At 36.3% G+C, this 26,376-nt stretch overlaps 1 protein-coding gene across 2 annotated transcripts in view; it reads left to right on the forward strand.

Moving 5' to 3' along the window:
* LOC103264180 (vacuolar protein-sorting-associated protein 36) overlaps window positions 1-20,182 on the forward strand; it is a 29,767-nt gene extending 9,585 nt beyond the window's left edge. For both annotated transcript variants that reach the window (XM_008061825.1, XM_021714324.1), the window contains exons 4-14: window positions 2,659-2,773; window positions 3,846-3,935; window positions 4,643-4,729; window positions 10,793-10,825; window positions 10,946-11,023; window positions 11,682-11,816; window positions 13,152-13,217; window positions 15,328-15,392; window positions 16,082-16,166; window positions 19,502-19,578; window positions 19,668-20,182. In XM_008061825.1, the coding sequence (XP_008060016.1) occupies window positions 2,659-2,773; window positions 3,846-3,935; window positions 4,643-4,729; window positions 10,793-10,825; window positions 10,946-11,023; window positions 11,682-11,816; window positions 13,152-13,217; window positions 15,328-15,392; window positions 16,082-16,166; window positions 19,502-19,578; window positions 19,668-19,761 (925 nt within the window). In that variant the 3' untranslated portion in view covers window positions 19,762-20,182. The remainder of the gene's footprint in view (window positions 1-2,658; window positions 2,774-3,845; window positions 3,936-4,642; window positions 4,730-10,792; window positions 10,826-10,945; window positions 11,024-11,681; window positions 11,817-13,151; window positions 13,218-15,327; window positions 15,393-16,081; window positions 16,167-19,501; window positions 19,579-19,667) is intronic.
* The last annotated feature ends 6,194 nt before the right edge of the window (window positions 20,183-26,376 follow it).

Here is a 26,376-nt window from a genome sequence, read left to right on the forward strand (position 1 = left end):
TCCACATGTACTTTGCTTTCACATGTTTGTATACCTGTCATTTGATACTTAAACTCAGAAATGACCTATCCAAGAAAAATAACTGACTTTGTTCCTGATTCTAGCTGATTGTTAGGTTTGTTTCTTCAAGGTTGTCTTGTGCAGACATCAGGATTAAATAGCACATTATAATAATAATTGTCCAAAACAGGGCATTTATCAGAATAATAGGAGGTACAATGGACAGTTAGACCAGGGCAATGAGCATAAAATGGGGCTGTCTCAGGCAAACCAGGAGATATTGCCATCCTGCTTTAATGGCATAAGTTCACATATTGCTGTTTTTTCCAATAAACCAAACACTAGGCTTTATATTTTAAGTGCATGTAATTGAGGAGACTTACAAAAATATATTGTTGGCATGGGATTTTTTTCCCCCCTACATGGGCTCATCTTTAGGTTTCACATAACTAGACACTTCAGCAGGAGTTAAACAATGTTGAACTTCACTGGACATGCAATGTGTGCTTTAAAAATAAAGTTATAGCTACCATAAAGATTATTTATTTGGCATAAAATAAACTAGCTAGCATTTTGAAAAGGTTAATAGACCATAGATGATTTTAGAGTAGATTGTTACTATAATTTATATTTCACCCCTTGTCACTTTTTCCATCTTATTAAGTTCTAGAAAGTAAATGTTAAGGTTGTTTCAGATCATTTTAATTTTCCTCTGCTATGTAAGAAATTCTAAACTCTGTAATAAAAATATTTAAAATATTTACCTTCACACTAGTGTCTTATTTTTTAAACATTTCCAGTGAGGAGTAATTCAGTAATATGCCAAATTAACTTTTCTCAAATATTCTCTTTAGTTTCCAGTCCCTCCCTTCAAACATATTGCATTGATTTCAAGGAGAATGTATTTTTCACTTTTTAACAACTCTGAACTCAAGATGCTATCATTTCATGGGTTTTAAATTTGATAAAATATAGTAATTGAATGACTCAATAAAAGAATAGATGAAAAACTTGGCATGGATTTTTTATGCTTAGGAATTTTAAAACTTTATTTGTATCATACTCTTTTAGCTCTTTATTGGGGGTGTCCTTTGACACAATCTGATAGCAGGATTGAGGTTTTGTTATTGAATGCTAGGGGTTCAGTCGGGATCCCGTTGTTTGTTGCACAGAAAGACAATCACTGAGACAGCAAGTATTGCCAGGGAAGAAGGCTTTTTAATGTGTAATATCAACAAGAAGAACTGAAGATTCATTCTCAAGTTCATCTCCCCATCCCACTGAAGTCAGGAGTTAATATAGTGGGCAGGAAGTAGAAAACAGGAGCTAGGGAGTGGGTAAGGAAGAGGAGTTGACAAACAGGTGGGATCTAAATCTCATTCTCTGGATGAAGTGACCTGGTGAGCTTCAGTTTCTTGATACTCTAGGCCGGAGGGTGCTTTTCTGAGAAAGGAACTCAGATAAGGCAAATAAAAGTTTCAAGTGTTAAGACAAGGAGAGCCAATTATTATGTTTATTCAAAAATAAACTGTTACCCTTAAGTTCTGTGGGGAAGTTGGGCCAGTTTCAGTCCTTTAGTTTCAGAGATTATGAAATGTTTTTGCTTAGTCACCTATCATAATTGTCATAGTTTTGTTGCTCCACTTGCTAGTTTATTTCAGACAGTTTTATGATTCTGTTTGTGCAGTTTATTTGCTGACTTCACTTAAAGAGCATCACCACAAGGGAATAGATAGAGTCCTTACAAGGCTGGCCCCAGTTCACTAACCAGAGAATTCATTACATGGAGTAGGCCCAACTCCTGGTGTTTCAATTGTACAGTGATATTTAAGCAACTTATGGGCCCAAACAAAGAAAAGTAAAATTGAGTAATAAGCATGTATCTATATGTGACCACTAAGAAAAAGTGCTAAAATTAGTTATCCAAGATATTTTGATTGAGTTTTTTAGTTTCCCTAATCTTTATAGAAGATTGCTTGTTGACCAGGTTGGAAAAAAGGAGGAAAATAGATTTATAAAGCTGAACAAATATAGTGACATTTTTAATAGCATAGAAGATAATAGTAGTCATAAAGATAATAGTAGCTTGTGTTCCTAGAACAGCAGCATTTTAAGAATTGTTTTTGTTATTAGGTATCATTCTAGATCATGCTGTTGATTGAGTGGCATTTTCCAACAAATAACACTGTAGAATGTTAGTTTTGGATGGAGTTTTAATGAAATATCAGCTGGCCAGTTTTACAGATAAGTCTTCACATTTTTTTTTCAAATGAGGAAAGTTGTATGCTTTGGCAGAAACTGAAACTATAGACCCCCTTGTAACCTTTAGAGATAATTGTAGATGGAAAACCCTAATCATAAACTCAAAATTTTGCAAATTTATCTGCCCATATGTGTTTTCTAAAACCACATTTTTATTTAATCTGTAGAGTTAGTAACTTGAAGCTTCTTGGTTCACAGCTTATAAGTGTTAAGTAGAGATATTTTTGAAAGTTTCACTAATGTTGAATTTATTTACACTTTAAAAGGATGCTTTTTAGGGTGTTCTTTGTTTCTACATGAATTTTAAGTGATTTGAAAAATATTGAAAGTTATGAAAATAGAATTAGTGATTTTTTAAAGGGTAATTTAAATATATTACATTTGCTCTTTCTTCAGTGCCAAAATAGTGGTTCATCTTCACCCAGCTCCTCCTAACAAAGAACCTGGCCCCTTCCAGAGTAGTAAGAATTCCTATATCAAACTCTCCTTCAAAGAACATGGCCAGATTGAGGTAAGTTTCTATATGAATGAAATTGGACTAGAAAGGTGCATGTATGTGTGTATTTTTGTTATGGTTTGTTAATATGATGGAAGGCAATATTATGCAACATACCAGGTTTCACTTTAACAATAAGTTTTTTAAATTATATTTTAAGCCCCTTATCACAGAATAGAAAATATAAAGTTTAAGGTTTCAGTGGGAATGGGAAGCAGGAGGGTGTGGTCACAAGGAGGGAGCAGAGGCTGGAAATATGCCAAGTCATGACATTGGGCTACTAGTACAGTTTTCAGTGGTATAGCTTGGTTAAAGGGACAGAATGTAAATACAGCGATAATGTTAAACTACCCCAGTATCTGAATGTTTTCTAGCCTTAAGTCAGGCTGTCTATCTAGAGTAAATTCATACAAATCTAATCACTTATGCATATTTTCTGCAGTATAGTAGTTTCTATGTTCTGATTAATAAGTTGCTGTAAATCTTAAGATATTTAGAAGCATATTTATTCTCTTCATCAATATCATAAGTTATTTATGTTTTCTTTTATATAGCACCTCTCCCAGTGCTCCACACAGTGGTCACTAAGCAAATACAAGTGACTGAAATCATTCTCAGTGAAGTTGAAAAATATATTTTCTTTTTTTTTTTTTTTTATGTGAGCATGGGTATGTTTTGGCCCTACTTTCAGTTTTAAATTTTAACTAGACAAATTATTTTCTGCTTCCTTCGTGGAAAATGGTTGTATATTTTTCCTGGCACTGTGTTTGTTTCACTATAGACTGAAAACAATCCACATAAGAAGGATTGTTTAAAGTAAGTTTATTTATTTCATTGTCACTCATGTCTTCCTTGAGAATATCCTACTTTATATAGAATGTCAGTTCCTTCTTTTTTTCTTTTCCTTTGTGCTTTCTGAAGTTGATCCAAAAAAAGAACTTCCTTTGTTTCCTTTGATGTCTTTGAGAATTCTAGGCTTGCTACAAATGACTGAACAGACCTTTATACTAAAGAAATGTTAAGTAATGGGTTTTATGAGGATGCCACAACCTGACTGACACTTAAAGTGTATATATTTGCATAACAGTTTTACAGGCGTTTATCAGAGGAAATGACACAGAGAAGATGGGAGAATATGCCAGTTTCCCAGTCATTACAAACAAATAGAGGACCCCAGGTATTTTGTAAACTGTTTGCTGATCCAGTATTTTCAACTTTTTTCTTCATTAAGAAAAAAGACGGTGATTATAGAACTTGTCAAAAACAAAACACTGTAGTGGTATTGTGATAAAAATGTTATTTTCAAAGCTCTAATTTAGTGCTTTATAGATAGCAGGCACTTAGTAAACATAAATGACTACTCATCAGAGCAGTTCTCAGAGTGGTAGGAGATAGATTTCAGTGACTGCATTCTGTTCTTCACAGTCAGTGTGGCATTTGCAAGAATAGACAGTACTTATGGGTGATGGTTTCCAGACCATTCTAAATTAATCATCAACTATAGAACGGCACTCAAGTGTGAAAGTAACTTGAATAAAACTAAGTGCCAAAATTTTGACTATATTACATACATTTTGTACATATAAGACCCTATTATATATCTGATGCATAATAGCTTGCCAAAGAACATGAATAGAAAATTTAATTTACACCTAAAACACAGAATAAAATATGCTATTTATTGTATATTTGACTTTTCTTGAATGATTTAAAGATGATTACATATAACAAGAAGCAAACAAATGTTTTAAAAGGAATCTAGATGCTGATTTTCTTTGGTTCTTTTTGGGTCTTTTCCCGCCATTGAAAACGCAATGTGGTAGTTTACAAAAGATTTTGTTTCCTTCCTATTTTGTATGCTTTTTTTCTACTTTTTTTTTTCAGCCAGGAAGAATAAGGGCTGTAGGAATTGTAGGTATTGAAAGGAAACTGGAAGAAAAAAGAAAAGAAACTGACAAAAACATTTCTGAGGTAACTCTTAGTTCTGGTTCTCCATCTTTTCCAGTCATTTGTGTCTTTCCTTTTGGGTACAGCTGTGATGAATTTCATTCTGTAATCTGGAATGTTTGTAGTTTGCCTGATGCTATACAAGTCTCCTATTCCCTTTAACAGGCCTACCTTGGGTTGGCATAATCTAAGCAAAACATGTTTGTTTGTTTTTTCTCTTTTAATTTTAATTTTGAAATTGCAGTCAGAATGGCCATCATCAATAACTCAAAAAATAACAGATACTGGAGAGGATGTGGTGAAAAGGGAACACTTCTACACTGTTGGTGGGAGTGTAAACTAGTACAACCTCTGTGGAAATCAGTGTAGCAATTCCTAAAAGATCTAAAAATTTCCTTCCATATGATCCCGCAATCCCCCTACTGGCAATATACCAGAAGAACTCAGGTCACTCTATAAAAAAGATGGCTGCACATGTATGTTTATCACAGCATTGTTCACAATAGCAAGAACACGGAACCAACCATGCTGCCCAACAAAAGAAGACTAGCTAAAAATGTTTTAGAATCTTTTTCAAAAAGGAATAAAAAGAAATGCAAATTTGTTTGCTGTTAGAAAAGCAATATAAAATATTGTATGAATTTTAAAGTCTAGATGGAATTGACTGTAAGATACTCCTAATGAGTTCAAGGTCCTCTGTATAATTGTTTTGGAAGTTTAGGCACTCAGCTGAGAGAAGAATGCTGTTCTGTAGCCACTGTCCCACACAATTTTATACTGATGACCACCTGGGGATCAGACACAGACAGTAAGAATGGCTCAAACCAGCTCATCACTTCTGCCAGGAGACAGCCCTGGGCATGTACATTACAATGTTTTGAAGCTTTATCATAATGAGGAAATTCAAGTGAAGGGGAAACAACTCTAGTAAAGAAGAGCAGTTATGTATTAGATTCTGTAATTAGTTAATACAACTAAACATATCATTGATTTTTCCATGTTTATGTAGAATGGTCTTGGGTTTTTATGAAGTGATGCTATGAAGTAATTCTTTATTTTTTATAATAATTTGTAAGTAAAATTCAATTGATGGGTGCTGTTCAGAGATTTTTCAAAGATGTGTGTCAATCAAGCAAAGTTCAAAAGCTACAAATAGTTACTGAATACTTATTCTGGGCTCACTAATTAAAAATACAGATTACTATTGAGGAACCAAAGGCATTTGAGCTATTAAGTGCTCATGGTGATCGCATATCTATGGTGAAGCTGTATATGCCCTTCAGCCCTGTGTTTCCTCCAAATTGGCAGCTCCATCCAGAGGCTCTGTCGTAAAACTAGAGGTGATGCTGTGTTTTCATCAGGAGGCATGGCATGTCTCTGTCACATTAGCAGCTGTTGATATTCATTGCCTAGATCTGCTAGTCCACCGGTGGTTGCAAATGGTGATACTCTATGTTTATTTTCATTTATTAGTTGGAATACGTTTTAAAGAAATGGGTCCCTTTACTATTTGTTTACTCAGTGATCTGTTTCATATGGGAAAGGCAGGATAATTGCATTATTGCTTTATCATTAGGATAGTAAATTGGTTCCTTATCATCTTTTCAGTGGTCAGAGCTAGTATTTTGTTATTGTTAATATAAAAGTCCATCATAAGATCATACTTATACTTCCTATGTACATTTAGAACGATACTACCAAATAATTACTAAAGTAACTGAAAAAAATTTTTTGTATGTGTTCTCCCCATTCTTCCTACACTTAAAAAAACAGGCGTACTGTGTTCATGCACCCTTCTCACTTGGTTTTCATTTTACAAGTAATGCTATGTTTAGTGTCACCAGTCCTTATGCTGGTCTCCCTGTGGTCACTTTGGTTGTCTGAAGCTCATTCTCTAGTAGATTGTTTAGAAAGCGATCATGAGAATGATAGTCCCTGTATCTGGTATGTTTGTGTTCCTTATACATGCAAGTCAGTTTTGTTGGACTTAGAATCCTCGGCTCACATTTTCTTTCTCTGAGTGCCTTCAGTATGCTACTTTCATCTTTTTTGTCTGGCATGAAGTGTTGCTGTCAAAGAATGATGATCTAATTTTTTCCCTTTAGAAGTCCCTTGCTGTTTTTCCTAGATGAACAAAGGATTTTTTTTTTTTTCTGTTTCTTTAAAACCCAGTAATTTCACTAGAATGTGTCTGAATATTAGTCTTTCTGGGTTGTTATTCTCAGGTACATGCTGTGCTTTTCAGTATATAGTTTCAGAAATGTTTTAATTTCAGGCAAGTTTTTCTGAATTATAATTTTCAATAATTGCTTTGATTTCTTTTTTTTTCTGGGACCTGCGTTGACTGTATGTTACACTGCCTTTCTTTACTGTTTGTGACTTTTTCTAATGCTTTTTATCACTTTATTTCTTTTTTATTTAGAATTTTTTTCTCTCTTTTACCTTTCTCTGAAGGTATTATCTGTTGTATTTATTCACTCATGTTCTAGTATAGCCTTTATTTCTGAAATTACTTTTATCTCTTATTTTTATCCTTTCCTGAATTCTGTCACCTATTTCTGATTTATATTGTCCCTTCGAAGCTTATATCATCTTCTTAACATCTTTTAGCTTATTTTGAAATAAAAGGTTAATAGTGGACCCTCCCACTATTGAAGTGGATGAAACCTTCACCATTTTAGGCAGTGTCCTCAAATTGACTGCCTCACTTTCTGTGAATCCCTGCTGACTTTTTTGGGTTCCCTCTTGGTCACACTGTTGCTTTTCTTTGCTTTCTCCTGCCTAGATGCTGACAGTATGCAGGTCTTGGTGGTTCTTGGTGGTTTATCCCCACATTGTATTTTAGGGTTTTTGCCAGTATCTCAAAACTTAGTATATGCTGTCTATAGGGTTTTTGGTTTTGAGATCTAGTTTTGATGTTGTGATTTGGAGAGATTCAAACACTGTGTGCTGCCATAGCCACCATCTTCTCAGAATCCTTTATTTCCATGACATTCCAACCTTTTGGTATTAAATGGGCTCTTATTATTCAGAGAAGAAATTGTTTCAGTGAGTGACAAGATTTGGAACCTGGCAGATAAGAACCCAGGTCTTTTGATTTGTAGGCAATTTGCAGGTGCTAACAGTATGCCAGGCCATCGCCACCCTCTTTACCAGCTAGAAGGTGCTGTCACACTTCATTTCAGCAACAACTCTTATCATCATCCTCTTTGTGTCGACATTTTTTGGAGATGGCATGGAGCAGTGAACTGATTTTTCATTATCTGTATTTCTTTTTCTGAATGCTGCCACACTATCTTGAAGTTATTTTCAAAATAGTATTTTTTTTATTTTATGATGTAAGTTATTGTGTTTCAGCCTAATTTTCATGGAGTTGCATTGCTGAGTCTCCACAAACCTTGTGCTCTACTATCCTGCAGATCACCTCTGTCTTCAGCAGATAGTCCTCCTCTCTCCTCTGTGAACAGGCCCTGCATCAGAGGTTGTGGATGCTGTGATGATGTTCCAGACACAGGCAGCAAAGAGGGATAAATGCCTTATATGTATGGGCTACGTGGCCCCCGACATCTGTTGGGTTCTGGGAAGGATTGTTAGCAACAGGAACAAGGAAAACAAGGCCTGAAAGAGGAGCAGGCACTAGCAGATGACCAGCAGGGAATTCAGGTAGAGAGAACAGAATACACAGAGGCACAGACTCAAGGGTATTGAAATGGAAAATTCAAGAATATATTAATAGTTATAGAAACTAATAACCAAAGTAAATGACTGAAAGTCAGTAAGATGTGATGCTTTAAGTTGGCTTAAGAGGGTTTTAAAATATGACATTTTTCATAAAATTGGAGGGGAAATTTGACTGTGGGTGTAGTAGAGGGATAGAACTTCTGTAAACTGGCAGATAAAATAATATAATAAGCTGGGCTCGGTGGCTCAGCCTGTAATCCCGCGCTTTGGGAGGCTGAGGTGAGTGGATTGCCTGAGCCTGCGGGTTCGAGACCCGCCTGGGCAACTTGGCGAGACCTCATCTCTACAATAAATCAAAAAATTAGCCAGGCGTGGTAGTGCGCGCCTGTAGTTCCAGCTACTTGGAAGGCTGAGGCGGAAGGATGGCCGGAGCCCAGCAGGTTGAGGCTGCAGTGGCCGGGAGTGGCCACTGCACTCCAGTCTAGGCGACAGAGTGAGACTCCAACTCAAAAAAAAAAAAAAAAAAAAAAAATAATATATATATATATATATATAATAGTATGTGTAGCTATTTTGCATTAATCTGTATTGTAGATAGTTTCTCCACCTATTTATTGGATAGTTGGCTAATTTCATATTTTAGAACAATAGAAATAAAAGTGAGGAAACTTTTTTTTGTGTTTTACAATTGCTTGAAATATTTTAAGGACAGTTCTAAGGCACTAAGATATTTACTATATTTATTTTTTATTGACTATATTTATAAGCAATAAGGTCTAATTTATATATTCTGTGTGGACTAACTCTATTATTTTAGTAAATTTTTCCTATTAAAAGATAACACAATAAATAAAGTGATTTACATATAAAAATTTTAAAATGTTATCTTATTAGTTTTTTTAAACAGGAAAAAGAAATCTATTAATATTTTATATATTCAAAGTAGAAATCTATGTAGGTAAAATGAGTATTTTTTGAAAACTAGGTTGGAGTGTGATTTGCCCTTCACTTAGACTTGACTTGGTTTCTGAGCTGGTGCCCAAAGTTTCTCACAAAGGGCTTCCTGCATCTGCTGGCTCTTACTGATAAGAACTCAATGTTTAAGCCTTTTGTTTATCTGAGGAAATTCCTGTTAGGTGTGTGCACATTCCCCTTTGTTTTCAGCATTAACTTTAGTGAGTTGCCTATAAGAATACACAGTACACTATTCTTTTAGCAAAATCCTTTTGCAGATGGGGGATACTTTCCTGCAGATGGGCATAAGCTGATCAGAGCCATATTATATATGTGAGACCTCTTTGTGGACTGATGTTTCAGTTAATGACGAGTCGCTTAATTGGTTTTTAAAAATAACATCTGTACACATCAATTAGACAAGACATTCTTCACTGGCAGTATACTTTTGGTAATTTTGAAATAATTTATTACAATTATGTCTGATTAAGTTTCAAGAGACCTTTGAAGTGAATATTTGCTTTATTAAACAATTGATAGATTTTATCTAGATATGTTTTGGAGGAATTTGAAAGTTTTTCTTTTGTGATATCCACCATATATGAAGCTGCAAGTATAATGATTTGTTTAAGATTCAGAGGCTGAGGTTTATTGTTTCAGTTAAATCACACCTGCTGTTAAAGCCAGTATTATTGTGCCTAAAGAAGTACTTTTGCATCTATGTATTGCCATTTTCATCCAGGAAAGCTTTACAGTGTCTTTGATTCTTGACTTCCTATCAGGAAATGATTTTAGGAAAAACCTGTGTCAGGTTTTCTTTTGTCAAATAACACTAAATAACATTTTCTGAACTATTACTTATATTACCTTTTGTTTGTGTATTTTCTCTTTGAAAAGCTTAGAAGTTTTTTTGCTGTCTGTTTCGGAAAATTTATGGTTCCTTAGCTAAACTGAAATTTTAGAATGAGGTAGATTTATTATTTATAAAATATTTTATTAGTAAATTGATATTTGTAAGACAATGTTATATATTTTTATCATAGAGAAAAAATAGAGGTTGCTTCATTGTTTTTAAACATTTTAGCTGGGCATGGTGGCTTACACTTGTAATCTCAGCTACTGGGGAGGCTGAGGCAAGAGGACTGCTTGAGGCCAGGAGTTTGAGACTAGCCAGAGTAACATAGTGACATCCTATCTCCAAAATGAAAATTTAAAAAAAAATTTGGGCATGGTGGTAGGAGCCAGCTACTTGGGGCTGAGGCTACTTGGGAGGCTGAAGCAGGAGGATCCTTTGAGTCCAGGAGTTTGAGACTGCAATGAAGTATTGCCATACCACAGTATTCCAACCTGGATAACAAAGCAAGACCCTGTCTCTTAAACAAACAAACAAACAAACAAAAAGCATTTTAATTCTTGAGACAAATTCCAACAAAAACTCATTTCTCATTTTAGGCCTTTGAAGACCTCAGCAAGCTAATGATCAAGGTAACTATCATTTATGCCTATTAAATTTATACCAATTATGATACAGTTTTGAAATTATATTTTATTAGCTAACATTTTGGGGACAGTATTTCTTTTCAATCTTTACTTTTCATTTGGCAGGCTAAGGAAATGGTGGAATTATCAAAATCAATTGCTAATAAAATTAAAGACAAGCAAGGTGACATCACAGAAGATGAGGTAAAGCGGTTGCATTATTTTAAGGCATTAGAGACTAGATTATATGAATAATGCAATGAAGTTTTTGTGCTTTAACAGTTTGCTTTCTTAGTGTGCCACTTGTATTAAGAAATATTGCAATGCGTTTTATTTATTTTAGGACTTGAGGATATATGAAAGTTCTAAAAAAAAGAGTCAGCCATAAAACTTCTGTTATTTCTATAGGAATAAAGGTTATTTCACTGTCTTTACTTGGAATGTATTTCTTGGATAGATATTGAAATGTGTAAGGAGTGTCTATTTATACATATACTTAAGTTTGATGTCTGCTTCATTAAAGTTGTCTACAATATAGTTAGAGCCATTTTCCTTTGTAAGTTTTTGGTTGGCATTAAATATAGTACAGGTGTTATCTAAATCTCCTCTCATACCAAACTTGTGAAATAAATGGAGGATGAGAAACCGAGACAGAAGAAGAAAGAGGAATAATTAGATTTATGCAAGAAACTACTAGAAATCCACTTCTTTGCAGTTCACAGGATAGAAACACAGCCAAAGAAATAGGTATATATAGAAATAACGAGTAAAATTGAATTTATGATGGAAGGATTTCATGTATTGGGGAGGAGAGAGTAATTCTGTGTAATCTTTTTAAGCATTTTCTCCTCTCTTATTATAGACCATCAGGTTTAAATCCTACTTGCTGAGCATGGGAATAGCTAACCCCGTTACCAGGGAAACCTACGGCTCAGGCACACAGTACCACATGCAGCTAGCCAAACAGCTGGCTGGAATATTGCAAGCGCCTTTGGAGGTAAAAACCAAACCTAAATGTTCTTTTAAAATTATGTTAAATTACTCCCGTGTCATCAGCAATGTTAGCAGTAGCATAACTCCTTTGATGATGCAGTTATTATCAACTGACATTATTTTTTTTCAGGAATATAAAATTAGTTCAGTATACTTATTAATGATTCTTTGTTATCTTCTAAATTGTTTTCAATCTTCTACATCTATAATTTTCTAAATCTGCTTGATAAGAAGCTTTCCTTATTTTCAGAAGAAAAGATGCTCTTTGTATAGATAGATTTCTATATGTCTAGTCTTTACTATATAGTACTATTAATAACTTCATAATACAGATTCACCTTCTAGTCTAGGAGTATTCAGGCAGCCAAGGGCTTATTAAAGCACTTGTATTAGGAAATATTTCAAACTTATGCCAAAATTGAAGAGTGTATGAATCCCCATGTGCCCATCATCCAGCTTCCTCTGTAAGCCAACCTCCACTCAAAATTATTATAAAGTAAATCCCAGACATCACATCACTTTATCTGTAAATATTTTAGTTTGTAACTATAATGTTAAAGACTCCTTTAAACACAGCTATAATCTATTTCACACCTAAAAATTAAAAACAATTCCTTAATACCATCAAATATCTAATTAGCATTTACATTTTATCTTACAGTTTATTTAAGTCAGGCAGGATACACTGCAGTTGGCAAATTTGTCTCTACAAATGGAGTTTTAAAAAAAATTCCATGGGTTTCTTCCTTCCCCCATCTCTCTTACCTCTCACCCCACAATGTATTTATTGAAGAAACCAGTTTATCCTATAGTGTGTGCCTCTATGTATTTCCTATGAATTGGTAGTTGTAGGTACAGGTTCATTGTTTGTTTGTTTGTTTGTTTGTTTTGCTGGCAAGAATATTTCGCAGAGGGTGATGTGCACTTCCATCAGGAAATACATAATGTCTGGTTGTCTTTTTGTATCTATAAGTTAGCAGCCACTGACGATCATTACCTAGATCTGTTACTTCATTAGGGGTTGCAAGATGGTAAAATTTCTTATTTAATCCTATACTTCTTCATTTATCTGCTGGAATATTTAAAACATTTAAATGAACTTTCTGAAACATGGTATAGAACCTCTATTTTCATTTAAGTAAATGTTAAAATAGTAATAATAACATTAAAGTCCTAATATTGAATTTGAGCTGCCTCATGGTATCTGAATAGATTCTTTTATGTATAGTTTTTTAAGGCTTCTTAACAAATTTTCTGATTTCACTCTGATTATGATTCTTAAGAAATGCTAACTGACACTAATTTTAACATACTTTTTGAACACTTCATATTTTCACAGGAACGAGGGGGAATAATGTCACTCACAGAGGTGTACTGTTTAGTAAACCGAGCTCGAGGAATGGAAGTAAGAATAGAATATTTAAATATTATTTTAGCTTAATATAGAATTGACATAATACAAATTCCCCTGCAGAGAATACAATTTGAGGAAGAATTGTTAATGTCAAAGCTATTTTAAGCAGCAGTGTGTCTAAAAGGTAGATTCTGTTCCTGGTTTTGCCAGGGATTTGCTGAGTGACCTTGAGTAGCTTCTTAACCTCTCTGGGACTCAGTTATGTTTTGTTTTTTAAACATTTATTTATATAATATATACATAATAATTGTACATATTTATGAGGTACTGTGGAATGTTTTAATGCATGTATGCATTGCATAATGATCAAACCAGGATAATTAGCATATCCATCACTTTAAACATTTGTCATTTCTTCATAGATAACAGTCAGAAACCTTTCTATTGTGTAATGGCACACCAGAACTTACTATTTCTGTGTGACTCTAACGTTATACCCATCAACCAGCCTCTCTCCATCCTCTTGCCACCCCCTGCCCCCAGCCTTTGGTAGTCACTATTCTACTCTCTACTTCTTTGAGATCAATTTTTTAAGATCCCACATGAGTGAGATCATTCAGTGTTTGTCATCTTGTGCCTGGCTTATTTCACTTAACACAGTGTCCTCCAGATTCATCCATGTTACTGCAATTGACAGGATTTCATTCTTTTTTATAGCTGAATAGTATTGCATTGTGTACATACACCATATTTTCTTGGTCCATTCATCTGTTGATCGATATTTGGGTTGAATCCATATCTTAGCAATTGTGAATACTGCTACACAGGAATGCAGGCACCTCTTCAATGTAATGATTTCATTTCCTTTGTCTGTATAACCAGTAATGGGATTGCTAGATCATATGGTAGTTCTATTTTTAATTTTTTGAGGCACCTTCATACTGTTTTCCACAATTTACATTCCCACTAACAGTATATAAGAGTTCCTCTTTCTCCACATCTTCGCCAACATTTAGGGGCTCAGTTTTCTTACTTTTAAAATAAGGGTTTGGACTGAGTGATACCTTTTAGCTCTAATATTCTCTGTTTGTATTGTGATGTTCAGGAAGCCCTTCCTCTGCAATAGTTGGTTGGATATAGATTGTCTTGTAGATAATGCAGAGGAAAAGCCACCTGCCCCTTTGCCTGTATGTCAGCAGTGGCTGTCATTCAGCTTCTGCTGTCACTTAACATCCAGAAATCTTTGGCCTCCAAGGTTCTGTCCAGGTGCTCTTTCTGCAGCTATCACCTCCATGCAAAAGACTCACTCCAGTCCCACAAGTTAAGCCTCTGTTCTGTGCTTTTATTTTATCATAACTGCCATTAGTGAGTACTTACTATCCACTGGACACTCTGCCCATGTTACCTCATTTATCCTCCCAGTAACTCAGTAATGTAGCTACTTTTACTATCCCCGTGTAGGGGATAATTTGGAGATTCAGAAATTGATAATTTGGAGATTAGAAAGATGAAATAACTTGGCCAAGGCCACACCCAGAGACAGTGGTTTGTCAGAGATTTGGACTCAGGCTATGCTGGCTCTGGAGTCATCTTGTGGGGCTCAAAGGGTGCTTGTCACCACCACACACTCTGCTGATTTGTTAGGGCTGCACTGTCCTAAAGGATTACCACTAGCTACATCACATATACTGGTTATGAACATGAAATGCAGTTAATCCAAATCGAGATGTGCTCTAAGTATAAAAGATACACCAGATTTAGAAGACTTAGTACAACATAAGGAAATATGTTGAGATATTATATATCTCATTAATAACATTTTATATTGACATGTTGAATTGATACTATGTTCAGTCTACTAGGATAAATAAAATGTGTTAAAATTAATTTCACCTGTTTCTTTTTACTTTTTTTAGTATACCTACTATAAAATTTTCAATTATATATGTGGCTTGCCTTATATTTTTATTGGATAGTACTGTTTTAATGTATAGATGTCTTTGGCTCCTTTGTTAATTTTTTTGCCTTGTAGTGGTCAAGTCACCTAAAATTCTTGAAAAATGGTAATTTTTAAATTTCCTTTTCTGTAGTAATGATAGTTACAATTATATAGCATTACTTTATTGATTTGAAGTATAAACTGGATTTTTTTCCCCATTAGTTGCTTTCACCAGAAGATTTAGTGAATGCATGCAAGATGCTGGAAGCTCTGAAATTACCTCTCAGGTAAAGGAATCTATGCAGGAAGCTTGCCACCAGTAACCAAGATTCTGCACAGGGTAGATGGGAAAGCTCAGCCAAGCCTACTCTTCCAAAATAGTGCTCTCTTGAAATTCTATTATCTGTGACTAAAATTTACCTGTCACGCGAACATCTTCTGTCATCCTAGCTTTCATCCTTATCAGGGCAGGGTATGTCCCAAAGGGTCTCACAGTCAGACTCTTGCCGATTTAAGGGAATGAGATGAGAACATGGGCTCCTCCCATGAGGCCAGAATAACTAGCCCTCTTTCCTTTGATGTTTTGTGTTAGTCTCTCAAGATGTTCAGAATTCTATTTTTCCTTATCCTCGGGTTAAAAAAAGTAGCCAGACTTTTATTTAGCATGTATATTTGAGTTCATAACTTTATAATCTGTTTCTTCATGAGCTTAATTATCTATAATCCCAGCACTTTGGGAGAGGCGAGAGTATTGCTGGAGCCTGGGAGTTTGAGACCAACCCGGGCAACTTGGGGAGAGCTCATCTTTACAATACATCAAACTATATTTGCTTGTGTTTGATATGTTCTAAATGTTGCTTTGTATTAATATTGCCCTCAGACTTGGACATGAGAGAATGTAAAAAAGATACACTCCTCCTTAGTTGTTGAATATCCTAGATGATTCCTGGCTTTGTTCTCACATCTGTGGTTTCAGGCTCCGAGTTTTTGACAGTGGCGTCATGGTAATTGAGCTTCAGTCCCACAAGGAAGAGGAAATGGTGGCCTCAGCCCTGGAGACAGTAAGTGAAACCAGTTTCCTCCAGTCATTAGAGCTTGCCACGAAGACCTGAACACTAAGCAACTCGAAAAACAGGATTTCCTTCTAGATTTACCTTTACTGAACAGTAACAATCATATATCCAGTTACGAACTGTTGGTCGTAAACAATGAATCAATATTAATCAAAGTCTATATACATTAAGAGCTTTTTTGAGACCGGACGCAGTGGGCTCATGCCTGTAATCCCAGCACTTTGGGAGGCTGAGGTGAGAGGATTGGTGGAGCCTAGGAATTCGAGACCAACCTGGGCAACTTGGGGGGAGCTCATCTCTACAATACATCAAAAACTTAGCTGGTCATGGTGGCACACGCCTGTAGTTCCAACTACTTGAGAGGTTGAGGTGGAAGGATCACCTGAGCCCAGGAGGCCGAAGTTGCGGTGAACCATTATCATGCCATTACATTCCAGCCTGGGCAACAGAATGAGACTCCAACTCAAAAAAAAAAAGCTTTTTGAAAAGTGTTGACACTTTTAACAGCTGATAAATAAGAAAAATTAAAAGTAATGAGGTACTTTCTTTTCTATTGAAGTTCAGTGTTGAGAATATATTTTTAACTTTGTTTAGCAGAATGTTACACACTATTGAAATTTTTCTTTCAGTAATACCTACATAAGCAGCATTATAAAACTCCACAAGCTGTTTTATTTTGTGAGGCAATTCCTTCAAAAATATTAAAAGCAACTGTAGTGTAGATAGATTTTACTGGCCAAACTGCTATTACTCATTAGGATCCTTGAAATAGCACTGTCTTCAAACATCCATGATAAGCTTGTATAATTTGAATAACTCACATTTATTATACTTTTTAAAATTTTAAATATGTGGGGTATAGTTCAGGGTTAGGTATACAAATGTTCATTATGCAGGTACCCTTGCTGATGAGGTGTGCCGTCCCCATTCCCTGGTAGTTTCCCACTACTGCCAATCCCGCCCCCGCCCTCCCCTGGCAGTTTCCCAATACTGCCAATCCCTCTCTTATAGTATTACGATAGTTGTTCAAGATCCACTTATGAGTGAGAACATGTGATACACGGTTCTTTGTTTCTGTGATAGATCACTCAGTAATATAGCCTCTAAGTCCATCCAAGTTGCTGTGAAGTTCATAATTTTGTTCTTCTTTATGGATGTGTAATAAATATTCTATCATATGTGTATCATATTTTTTTATCCAGTTCTCTTTTGATGGGCAGCATGGTTGGTTCCATGTTTATAACTAGTGAGGCTGAGCATTTTTTCATGTATCTGTTGGCTGCTCGTATGTCTTCTTTTGAGAACTGTCTATTCATATCTCTTGCCCACTTTGTAATGGAACGGTTTGTTTTTTTCCTTTTGACACATCTGAGTTCCTTGTAGATTCTAGATGTTAGGTCTTTGTCCAATATACAGTTGGGCTGTCTCCCTGCTCTTTCAGTGGTTTCTTTGACTTTGCAGAAGCTTGTCAGTTTGATGAGGTCCCACTCATCTATCTTATCTCTTATGGCATGGGCACTTGGAGTTTTGATCAGGAATTGCTTGCCAGTTCTAATTTCCATAAGGGTGTCTCCTGCATTTTCTAAGGTTCTTATAGTTTGAGGTTTTACATTTAGGTCTTTGATCCATTTAGAGTTGATTTTTGTGTGTGGTGATAGGCAAGGGTCTTGTTTTAATCTTCTGCATGTGGTCAGCCAGTTTTCTCAGCACTATTTACTGAATAGGTCCTCCTTTCCCTGGTGGTTGAAGGTGGAGGCTTTGTCGAAGATGAGTTGGTTAAGAAATGGAGATTTTGTTTCTGGAATCTCTGTTCTGTTCCATTGGTCTATATGCCTGTTATTGTACCAATACCAGGCTGTTTTGATTATTGTAGCTTTCTAATGAAGTTTAAAATCTGGTAGCATGATGCCTCCCACTTTGTTTTTTTGCTGAGAATTGTTTTGGCTATTCATGGTTGTTTATGTATCCATATGAATTCCTGTATTATTCCAGTTCTGAGAAGAATATTACTGGTAATTTAATGGGTATTATGTTAAGTCTGTAGATTGCCTTGGGTAGGATGGACATCTTAACGATATTGATTCTTTCAATCCATGAGCATGGAATATTTTTCCTTTTGTTTTTGTCATCTTTATTTCTTTGAGCAGTGTTTTGTAGTTTTTGTTATAAAAGTCTTTGACTTCTCTGGTTAGGAAGATGCCAAGGAATTTCATTTTTTTTGTGGCTATTGTGAATGGAATTGTGCTTTTTATTTAGGTTTTTGCTTGTTTATGGTGGGTGTATAGGAATGCGGCTGACTTTTGCATGTTTATTTTATTCCTGGAGACTTAGCCAAAGTCCTTTATCAGTGCAAGGAGGTTTTTGACAGATTCTCTTGGGCTTTTGCCATATAGACTCATGTCGTCTGCAAGGAGGGATAACTTAACTTCCTCTTTTCCCATTTGGATATCCCTGATTTCTTTCTCTTGTCTGGTTGCTCTAATTAGGACTTCCAATATTATGTTGAAAAGAAGGGGTGAGAGTGGACATCCTTGTCTTGTTCTGGTTTTCAGGGGGAATGGCTGCAATTTCTGTCTGTTTAGCAGTATATTGGCTGTGGGTTTCTTCTAGATGGCTCTTACTATTTTGAGGTATGTTCCATCTATGCCTACATGTTCAAGGGTTTTTATCAAGAAGGGGTGCTGGATTTTATCAAAAGCTTTTTCTGTGTGTAATGATATAGTCCTGTGGTTTTTGTCTTTACATCTGTTGATGTGTTTAATTATGTTTATGGTTTTGTGGATGTTGAACCAGCCCTATATCCTGGGGATGAAGCCTACTTGGTTGTGGTGGATGATTTTTGAGATGTGTTGTTGGATCCGGTTTACTAGAATCTTGTTGAAAATTTGAGCATCTATGTTCATCAAGGAACTTCTCATTTTCAACTAGAAAAAAACCCTAGGACTATAGATATTTCTACCATATATTTTAAACTAAACCTGCATACAAGATTCCTTCACTGGAGCATGTAATATGTACTCAGTTAGAATGTGTTATATGTTTCTTTTCAGAACATCAAATTGTTCTTTTAAGGCTTTAGTACAATGCCTATGTTATATTATCGAGAGCTTCATCTTGATATTTTAGCCTTTATCTGTCCTGGGTCCTTCAACTTTTGTAGGATTAATTATTAATTAAGATTTATTTCTACAGTGAATATTCTTTGGATTTTGGTAGGAAATTCAGTAAATTATTTCCTACATGTACTGGTATGTATTTTGCCCTAGGTTAGTACCTGGGCATCCTAAACTAATCACACTTTTTCTGCTGTGTGTTTCTGTTAGGTTTCAGAAAAGGGATCTCTAACATCAGAAGAGTTTGCTAAGCTTGTGGGAATGTCTGTCCTCCTAGCCAAAGAAAGGTAAGTAAAGTCCTTGTCCTTCATTGTGACAAAATGTATGTTTGTGTTTCTGAATGGATAGATAACTGTACTATTTTTTTTTCCCTTAGGTTACTCCTTGCAGAGAAGATGGGCCATCTTTGCAGAGATGACTCAGTGGAAGGCTTGCGTTTTTACCCAAATTTGTTTATGACACAGAGCTAAGGGTTTTGTATTTGAAATTCTTTTTATCCATACACTTGTGTCATGTACAGCCTGTATGACGCTGAACTAAGAGATAAGCCCTGATCAAATGAGAATTTATTAGAATTTCATAGTATAATATAAAACTCTTAATTTCTCCCTAAATGTTATGGTCCAGTAAGCTTATTTAAGATACATATAGGAAAGTGCAGAAAAATGAATGCCAATATGAACTTAATGTCATGGTATAATTGCATAGAATCCTTAGAGTTTAACTTGAAATCTGGTAGATTTTAACTTGATCCTGAAATCTAACCATTTTGTAAAGAAGGGAACTTAGTTTTACAGGGAAGAAAAGGAGAAGCTGCATGTTTGGACAGGTTGGATTATTATTTTGGTATGACTAAAATTCATTGGATTATAAATGAAGTTTCTCTCTGCATCTGATGTGCCCATTTTGGGAATTTTTCATGAAGGAAGGCATAACCCTACTGGGAGTTTAAGAACCTGACAACATTGGAACAAAATACCAACTGTTGCCTGCCATGTGAGGCTCCTCCTACGGGCTTTTAGAAGTGGTCATAGGCTTTTCTTCAACAGATAAATAAAACACCTTTAAAAAAGGAGAGAATTTTATCTGACTTGGAGTACATATGTGTACTCCATCTAGTTTCTTTTCATTTTCTTAAATGATGATTTCATGGCTGGCATTTAAAGAATGCAACTGTATCATTTTGTTTAAAAGAATGCTGTGGATTTTGAAATTCAATTGGAGCACTGTATAGACATGCCCAGAGACATGATTACAAATTTGGGAAGTATACAACTCAAGAATTCCCTAGGACTGTTGTGCTGGTGGAGGGCAAAGGGAACCTTTAAGTAGCTTCACGGGGAATCTTAGTGTTCTTTTACCTGGAAACTATAGATAGGAAATAGAAAGTTGGAATGTAATATGTTTCCTTTCCTTTCTTTCAAGGAGTTTCAACACTGAACTTAAAACAAACAAACAAAAAGCTTTCTATCATATTCCAGCAATTGTTTTTGGTAAATTGTGTGAAGAAACTATTTCAGTAGAAAGTGTTTCTGGATAACAGAAGGCCAATAATGCATATAGATTGCTTGAGTTTTAAAGCGGACTGCCTGACTTCATATGTCATTGCTTTACAGCCTACAGTATGGTGGCATTACCTCAAACTCAGGGACCCCACAGGACAGAAGAAAACTCCCTTTCTGAGACTCAGTTGGAATTGGAAGGGTAGTGATGATTTTGACCAAGTCTCCAGGGGCATAGTGTCTGTACTGGGAGAACTCTTAAGACCAGGAGGAAGGATGCTCAGGTTCACACTCTAGGACCTCCTAAGACATTGTCACTGGGTGAGGTGGAGGGCCACTGCCAGAGGCACCAGCAAATTCCCTCTGGGGAAGTACCAGAGATCCTCAGCTGCAGACCAAGGGGATCCCAATCCTTGATCCTGCCTAAAAAAGGGACTGTTGCTTGGCCTCGGAATGCTGTGGCCAAGACATCCTGCTTTAGTCTTTGTTTTCCAAACTAGTCACTGACTCTTCATCATGGTGACAAATTCCCTAATTTCCCCATTGCCCAGCCTCAGGTTTATTGTCAGGATAATTCAGTGTCTGACTGCACAAGTCTTTTAAGGTTTAGTTGGACCATCGTGTATACTATTTTGTCTTGCCCCTCTCTGGGTTGTACTCTCTTACACGCTCTGGCAAACTTGTACACACACACACACACACACACACACACACACACACACGTCTCATCTGGCTAAGGAATTAGTTGCTAGTGAGATTGTTGGAGCTACTAGATCTAGCTCTAATGGTTTGGATTCATTACAGCAAACCTGCATAATGCAACACATTTATTTACTTTAGTGTGACAACTGATTGACAAAAATGGACCAATCTGAATTGTATAAAACGAACTAAAGAGAAAGAAAAGTGATGAACAAATATATTCTGCAAATGTTACATTAATTAAAAAACAAGTATGATTGATTTTATTATTTTTAAAATGGGTATCCCTCACTGTTTCTAGATCTTTGTATGTTTTGGGTTTTTTTTAAGTCAAATAAGGTGTTATTTTGGTTCTCTAATATACAGGTTATATTTAAAGATAACCAGTCAGGCCCTAAATGCAAAAAAGTTCTGTCTTGGTGCTGATCACTGATATAATTATTATTTTTGATTTTCTAACTTTTGCTCCAGCGATCCTTCCGCCTCAGCCTTCCGAGTAGCCGGAATTACAGGCATGCCCTACCCCGCCCGGCTGAGTTTTTGATTTTTATTGTAGAGATGAGGTCTTGCTGCCCAGGCGGGTCTCGAACCCGCGGGCTCAGGCAATCCACTCACCTCAGCCTCCCAAAGGCGCGGGATTACAGGCTGAGCCACCGAGCCCGGCTAACTTTACTCTTAAGAGCATGAACCACTTTGTAGCTTTATGGTAATGGAATATTTCTAGTCGTTTACTGCCAAGAAAAAATTTTTAATTGGGCATGGTGGCTCACGTCTGTAATCCCAGCAGTTTGGAAGGCAGAGGCAAGAGGATTACCTGACTAAGGTTTAAGACTAACCTGGACAATTTGGCAAGACCTCATCTCTACAATAAATTAAAAAATTAGTGGGGTGCAGTGGCATGCAGCTGTGGTTTCAGTTACTTTGGAAGGCTTAGGCGGAAGGATTTCTGGATCCCAACAGGTCGAAGCAGGTGGTGGCTTGAAAATGCCACTGCACTCCAGCCTGGGCAACAGAGTGAGACTCCTACTCAAAAACAACAACAAAAAAAAAACACATTGTATTAGTGAAGATTGTGTTCAGGGTTAAATGATTGGTATTAATTTATATAAAATAAAATTATTGCAAAATTTTTAAGTGATTTTATTAACTTGGTGTCCTTTTTAAATACTCTTTGGAAAATATATGAAAATTATAAACCTTTAGTCATACTAAGCCAGTTAAGAGTTTTTCTTTTAAATTTTATAATTAAGGGTTGCTTATAAATATTTATGACATCAAGTTCTTACTATTTTAGTTGTCTTAAAAGAATGGGAAATGAGTCATGAGCTGGTTTGGTTTTTAAAAAATTCTTGAGGTGAATTCCACTGTTGCTTGACCCTGTCTTCATGTGAATGCACTCTCTCTTTTTCCCTGTTAAATGTGAGAGAACATGGACTCATGTCATCATTCTCATGCTCAAATACTTAAAGTAGTCCGTTTTGCCCAACAATCTCAGGGTCTTCATTTTGGTTCAGTAGAGTCAAAACTTGTTAGGTGGTTAGGTTTTAAAGACTGTGCCTAAGGAAAAAAATTGAACACACTCAAAATGTTCATTGAATATCTCCTAAATTACTAAGAAAGTTCTCTCTATAGTCCTAAAGTTTGAATCCCTGTGGAGTGAGGCATAGTTATGAATATTTTATGCATATAGTAGGTACAATACATAATAAAAACTGCATATTGCAGTAGACTCTTAACTCATTCATTAATGTGCTATTTAAGTGTGTGTCTTTTGCCAGTAGGTATGATTGAATTTATGTAAATTTATTGCTAATCTCACCCCTTATGATAGATCAAGAGTGTAAGCTCCACAGGGGCAGAGATTTTTATCTGGTTTGTTCATAGATAGATCTCAGATCCTAGTACAGGGCCTGGCAAACAATAAGCATCAGTAAATATTTACTGAATGAATGAACGCCAGCATATATAACTATGTATAGTTTGGCTCCACTTTATTCTCCTTTACATCCTATTCCATTCAATGAAAAAAATATTTTTTTGGAACACATATTGACTTGTGTGAGGAACTTTGTGGGGCACTTTGGGAGAGAAGGGGATACACAGGTGTATGAGATACATTCCCACCCTTAAGAAAACAGTAGCCTAAGTGGGAAAACAGACACATAAGCAACTTTCTCTGATGATGGAATGAGGTAAGTGCTGTGAAAGGAGCATAGGTACCATGTGGTGGACAGAGGAGGAACCCTCAGTACTGATGGAGGACTCTGGAAAGGCCGTGTGGGAGAAGAGCCTGGCCAACTAGGCTCACTAGGACCTAGTAAGCATGTCTAGTAAGTGGAAGGTGTTGGACAAGGGAATGGCCTGAGGCGTCCCCTCTTGTTCCTGGACGCATTTCCTTTCTCTGTCCAGACTTCATCACTTCTTCCCATTCACTTACCCACCTCACTCTCACTTACAAATTATACTTTGCTCAATCCCATCTGCCCTAGAAAAATCTGTTTTTTAACTCCATAAGAGTTACTGTCTGTTCCATACACTTGACTGTATTTTGTACTGTTCTCTTAACTGTTGTCCTGATGCAATAAGGAAAGAGAGACGGCCAGGAGAGGTGGCTCAAGCCTGTAATCCTAGCACTTTGGGAGGCTGAAGCAAAAGGATTACCTGAACCCAGGATTCAAGACCAGCCTGAGCAAGTTGGCGAGACCTTGTTTCTACAATAAATCAAAAACTTAGCCGGGTGGTGGCATGTACCTGTAGTTTCAGCTACTTAGAAGGCTGAGGCAGAAGGATTTCCTGAGCCCAGCAGGTCGAGGCTCTGGTGGCCATGAGCATGCTACTGCACTCCAGCCTGGATGACAATAAGACTCAAAAAAAAAAAAAAAAGAGACATTGGGTTTCTTTAAGTTCAAAGACTGTCATATAACACTTATTTTGAATTCTCACTGGCCTAGGTCACCGACTATCCATGGTAGATTCCTAGTTCAGTATTAATTGAATTGAGTGATTTTTGGATTATGGTACTTTGGCATGAGTTGACTATCAAACCTAAATCTGTGTCGATTACTCTTTCCAAGAGGCTTCTCAACCACACTTGTAAAGGTTCAGCCTATCTGAGATCTGTTCTGTCTTTCCCATTGATTTGGGAAGCACTACAGAAAAGTCAGGTTACACACATGTAAGATCATGTTATTACAAGCTGTTATTGCAGTGTGAAAATTGGGTCATTCATGTTCTTCCTTGTGTCCTGATAATGAAATCGTGAGTCAGTTATAGCTTTTCTCTCAGAGCATTACCCAAGAAATAAAAGGCCTATCTATTTGCATAAAGGGAGTTACTGAGATTGTGTATAAATTTTGTACAGTGTACAGACCAGTCACTGACCCTGAAAGGGAATTTAAAGTATCTTAAGAACCAGATTAATTTAGTTCAGTACTGATAAGACCATACCATGGTTCTGAAAGCTTTCTTCTTCCTTTGCTGTTATGTTGCCTTCTTTTAGAAAAGTGTAAACTATATCTCAAATGTCCAGTAAAGATAGTAATGCAGTTTGGCAAGAACTCTAATGAAGACATAATTGACCAAGCATCTCAATAAAGCTGTTACTTAAAAAATGCATAATGATACAGCTTCTTGTACCTGGATTTAGATCTTCTGACCCCTGAAGAGTGGTTTTTGGGGAGTGTGTCTCAAAAGATTAATGCAGAGAGACTTGCCTTATATATGTTTCACTTAGTCACTGCAAAATTTCAAAATAACTATTATATGCCTTCTACAGCAGAGGGAAGGAGGGATTAAGTAATTTACCCAAGGTTGCAGGGGCAGGCTGGAATTTAATTTAGGCTTTATCTAACTCCACGTCCCATTCTTTCCACTGAGCTTTTGCTTTCAAAGCTGCAAATGCCAGGGACTATGTGGTATGTATTTGAAAATGAATCCCAGCTTGAATTGATGAATGGGTATTAGACTAGATAATTCTACTGGCAGTGAAACTGGATGATGACCTTAAAGCCTTCTTTGAAACTTTGTATGGGATTTAATTAGTACTACTCGTATTAATTTATCTTCCAAGATAAATTCTTAAAAAACTTGGTACCTCTGATCATATAAGTGAATAATTGTGCCATCTTTAGAAAAATGAAATGATAGAATCAGAGGCCTGCAAATAGCATATTTTTAGATTTACAAAATTGAGATAACATTTACAAACAGTGCAGTAAAGAGATCTTCAGTGAGGTGAATTTTGGCAAATGCATAGTAAATTTATGTCACACCTCAAAGAGTAAAACATACCTATTACCCCCTAAAATTCCCCAGCGCTTCTTTCTCATCACCAGCTTCCCAGAGACCACCATTGTGCTCTGATTTTCATTACCAGGTGTTAGTTTTACTGTTAAATGGCATATTTTGCATAAAGGAAAAACAAATGATACTTTCCCACATTACTCAATAACAAGCACAGCTGTTAAGGCGGAATCTGTCTTCATATCTTTAAAAAAGTGAACTTTAACACTCGTAGAGTGGAGTCTTGAAAGTGTTTCGTTCTTGTTAATTTAATTAAATCATCAATTCTGACTCCAGGGAAAGGAAAAACGAAGGTGCACTTTACCTGAACTATATTCTTTTGAACTCTTCAGTGACATTTGGGGAAACAAGTTTTTTGGGAAAGCGGATTTACAGCTCACGCGTTATGCCACTACAATGACTTATTTCTGTGGTCTCCCAGAAGAAAGCGACACTAGGAGAGAAGTGACTGGCTTTGAAGTGTCAGGGGACCGCTGGCTCGCCCCTAAACCGCGGGGTCCCGGCTGCGGGCTGTGGGCGCGGCCGTGTCGGGGGATCTGCGTCTGCGGGGGCAGCGCCGCCTCCCGGCAGGACCCTGGC

The sequence above is a fragment of the Carlito syrichta genome, unplaced genomic scaffold, assembly GCF_000164805.1.
Source record: "Carlito syrichta isolate Samal-C Ts95f unplaced genomic scaffold, Tarsius_syrichta-2.0.1 Scaffold305624, whole genome shotgun sequence".
Lineage (NCBI taxonomy): Eukaryota > Metazoa > Chordata > Mammalia > Primates > Tarsiidae > Carlito > Carlito syrichta.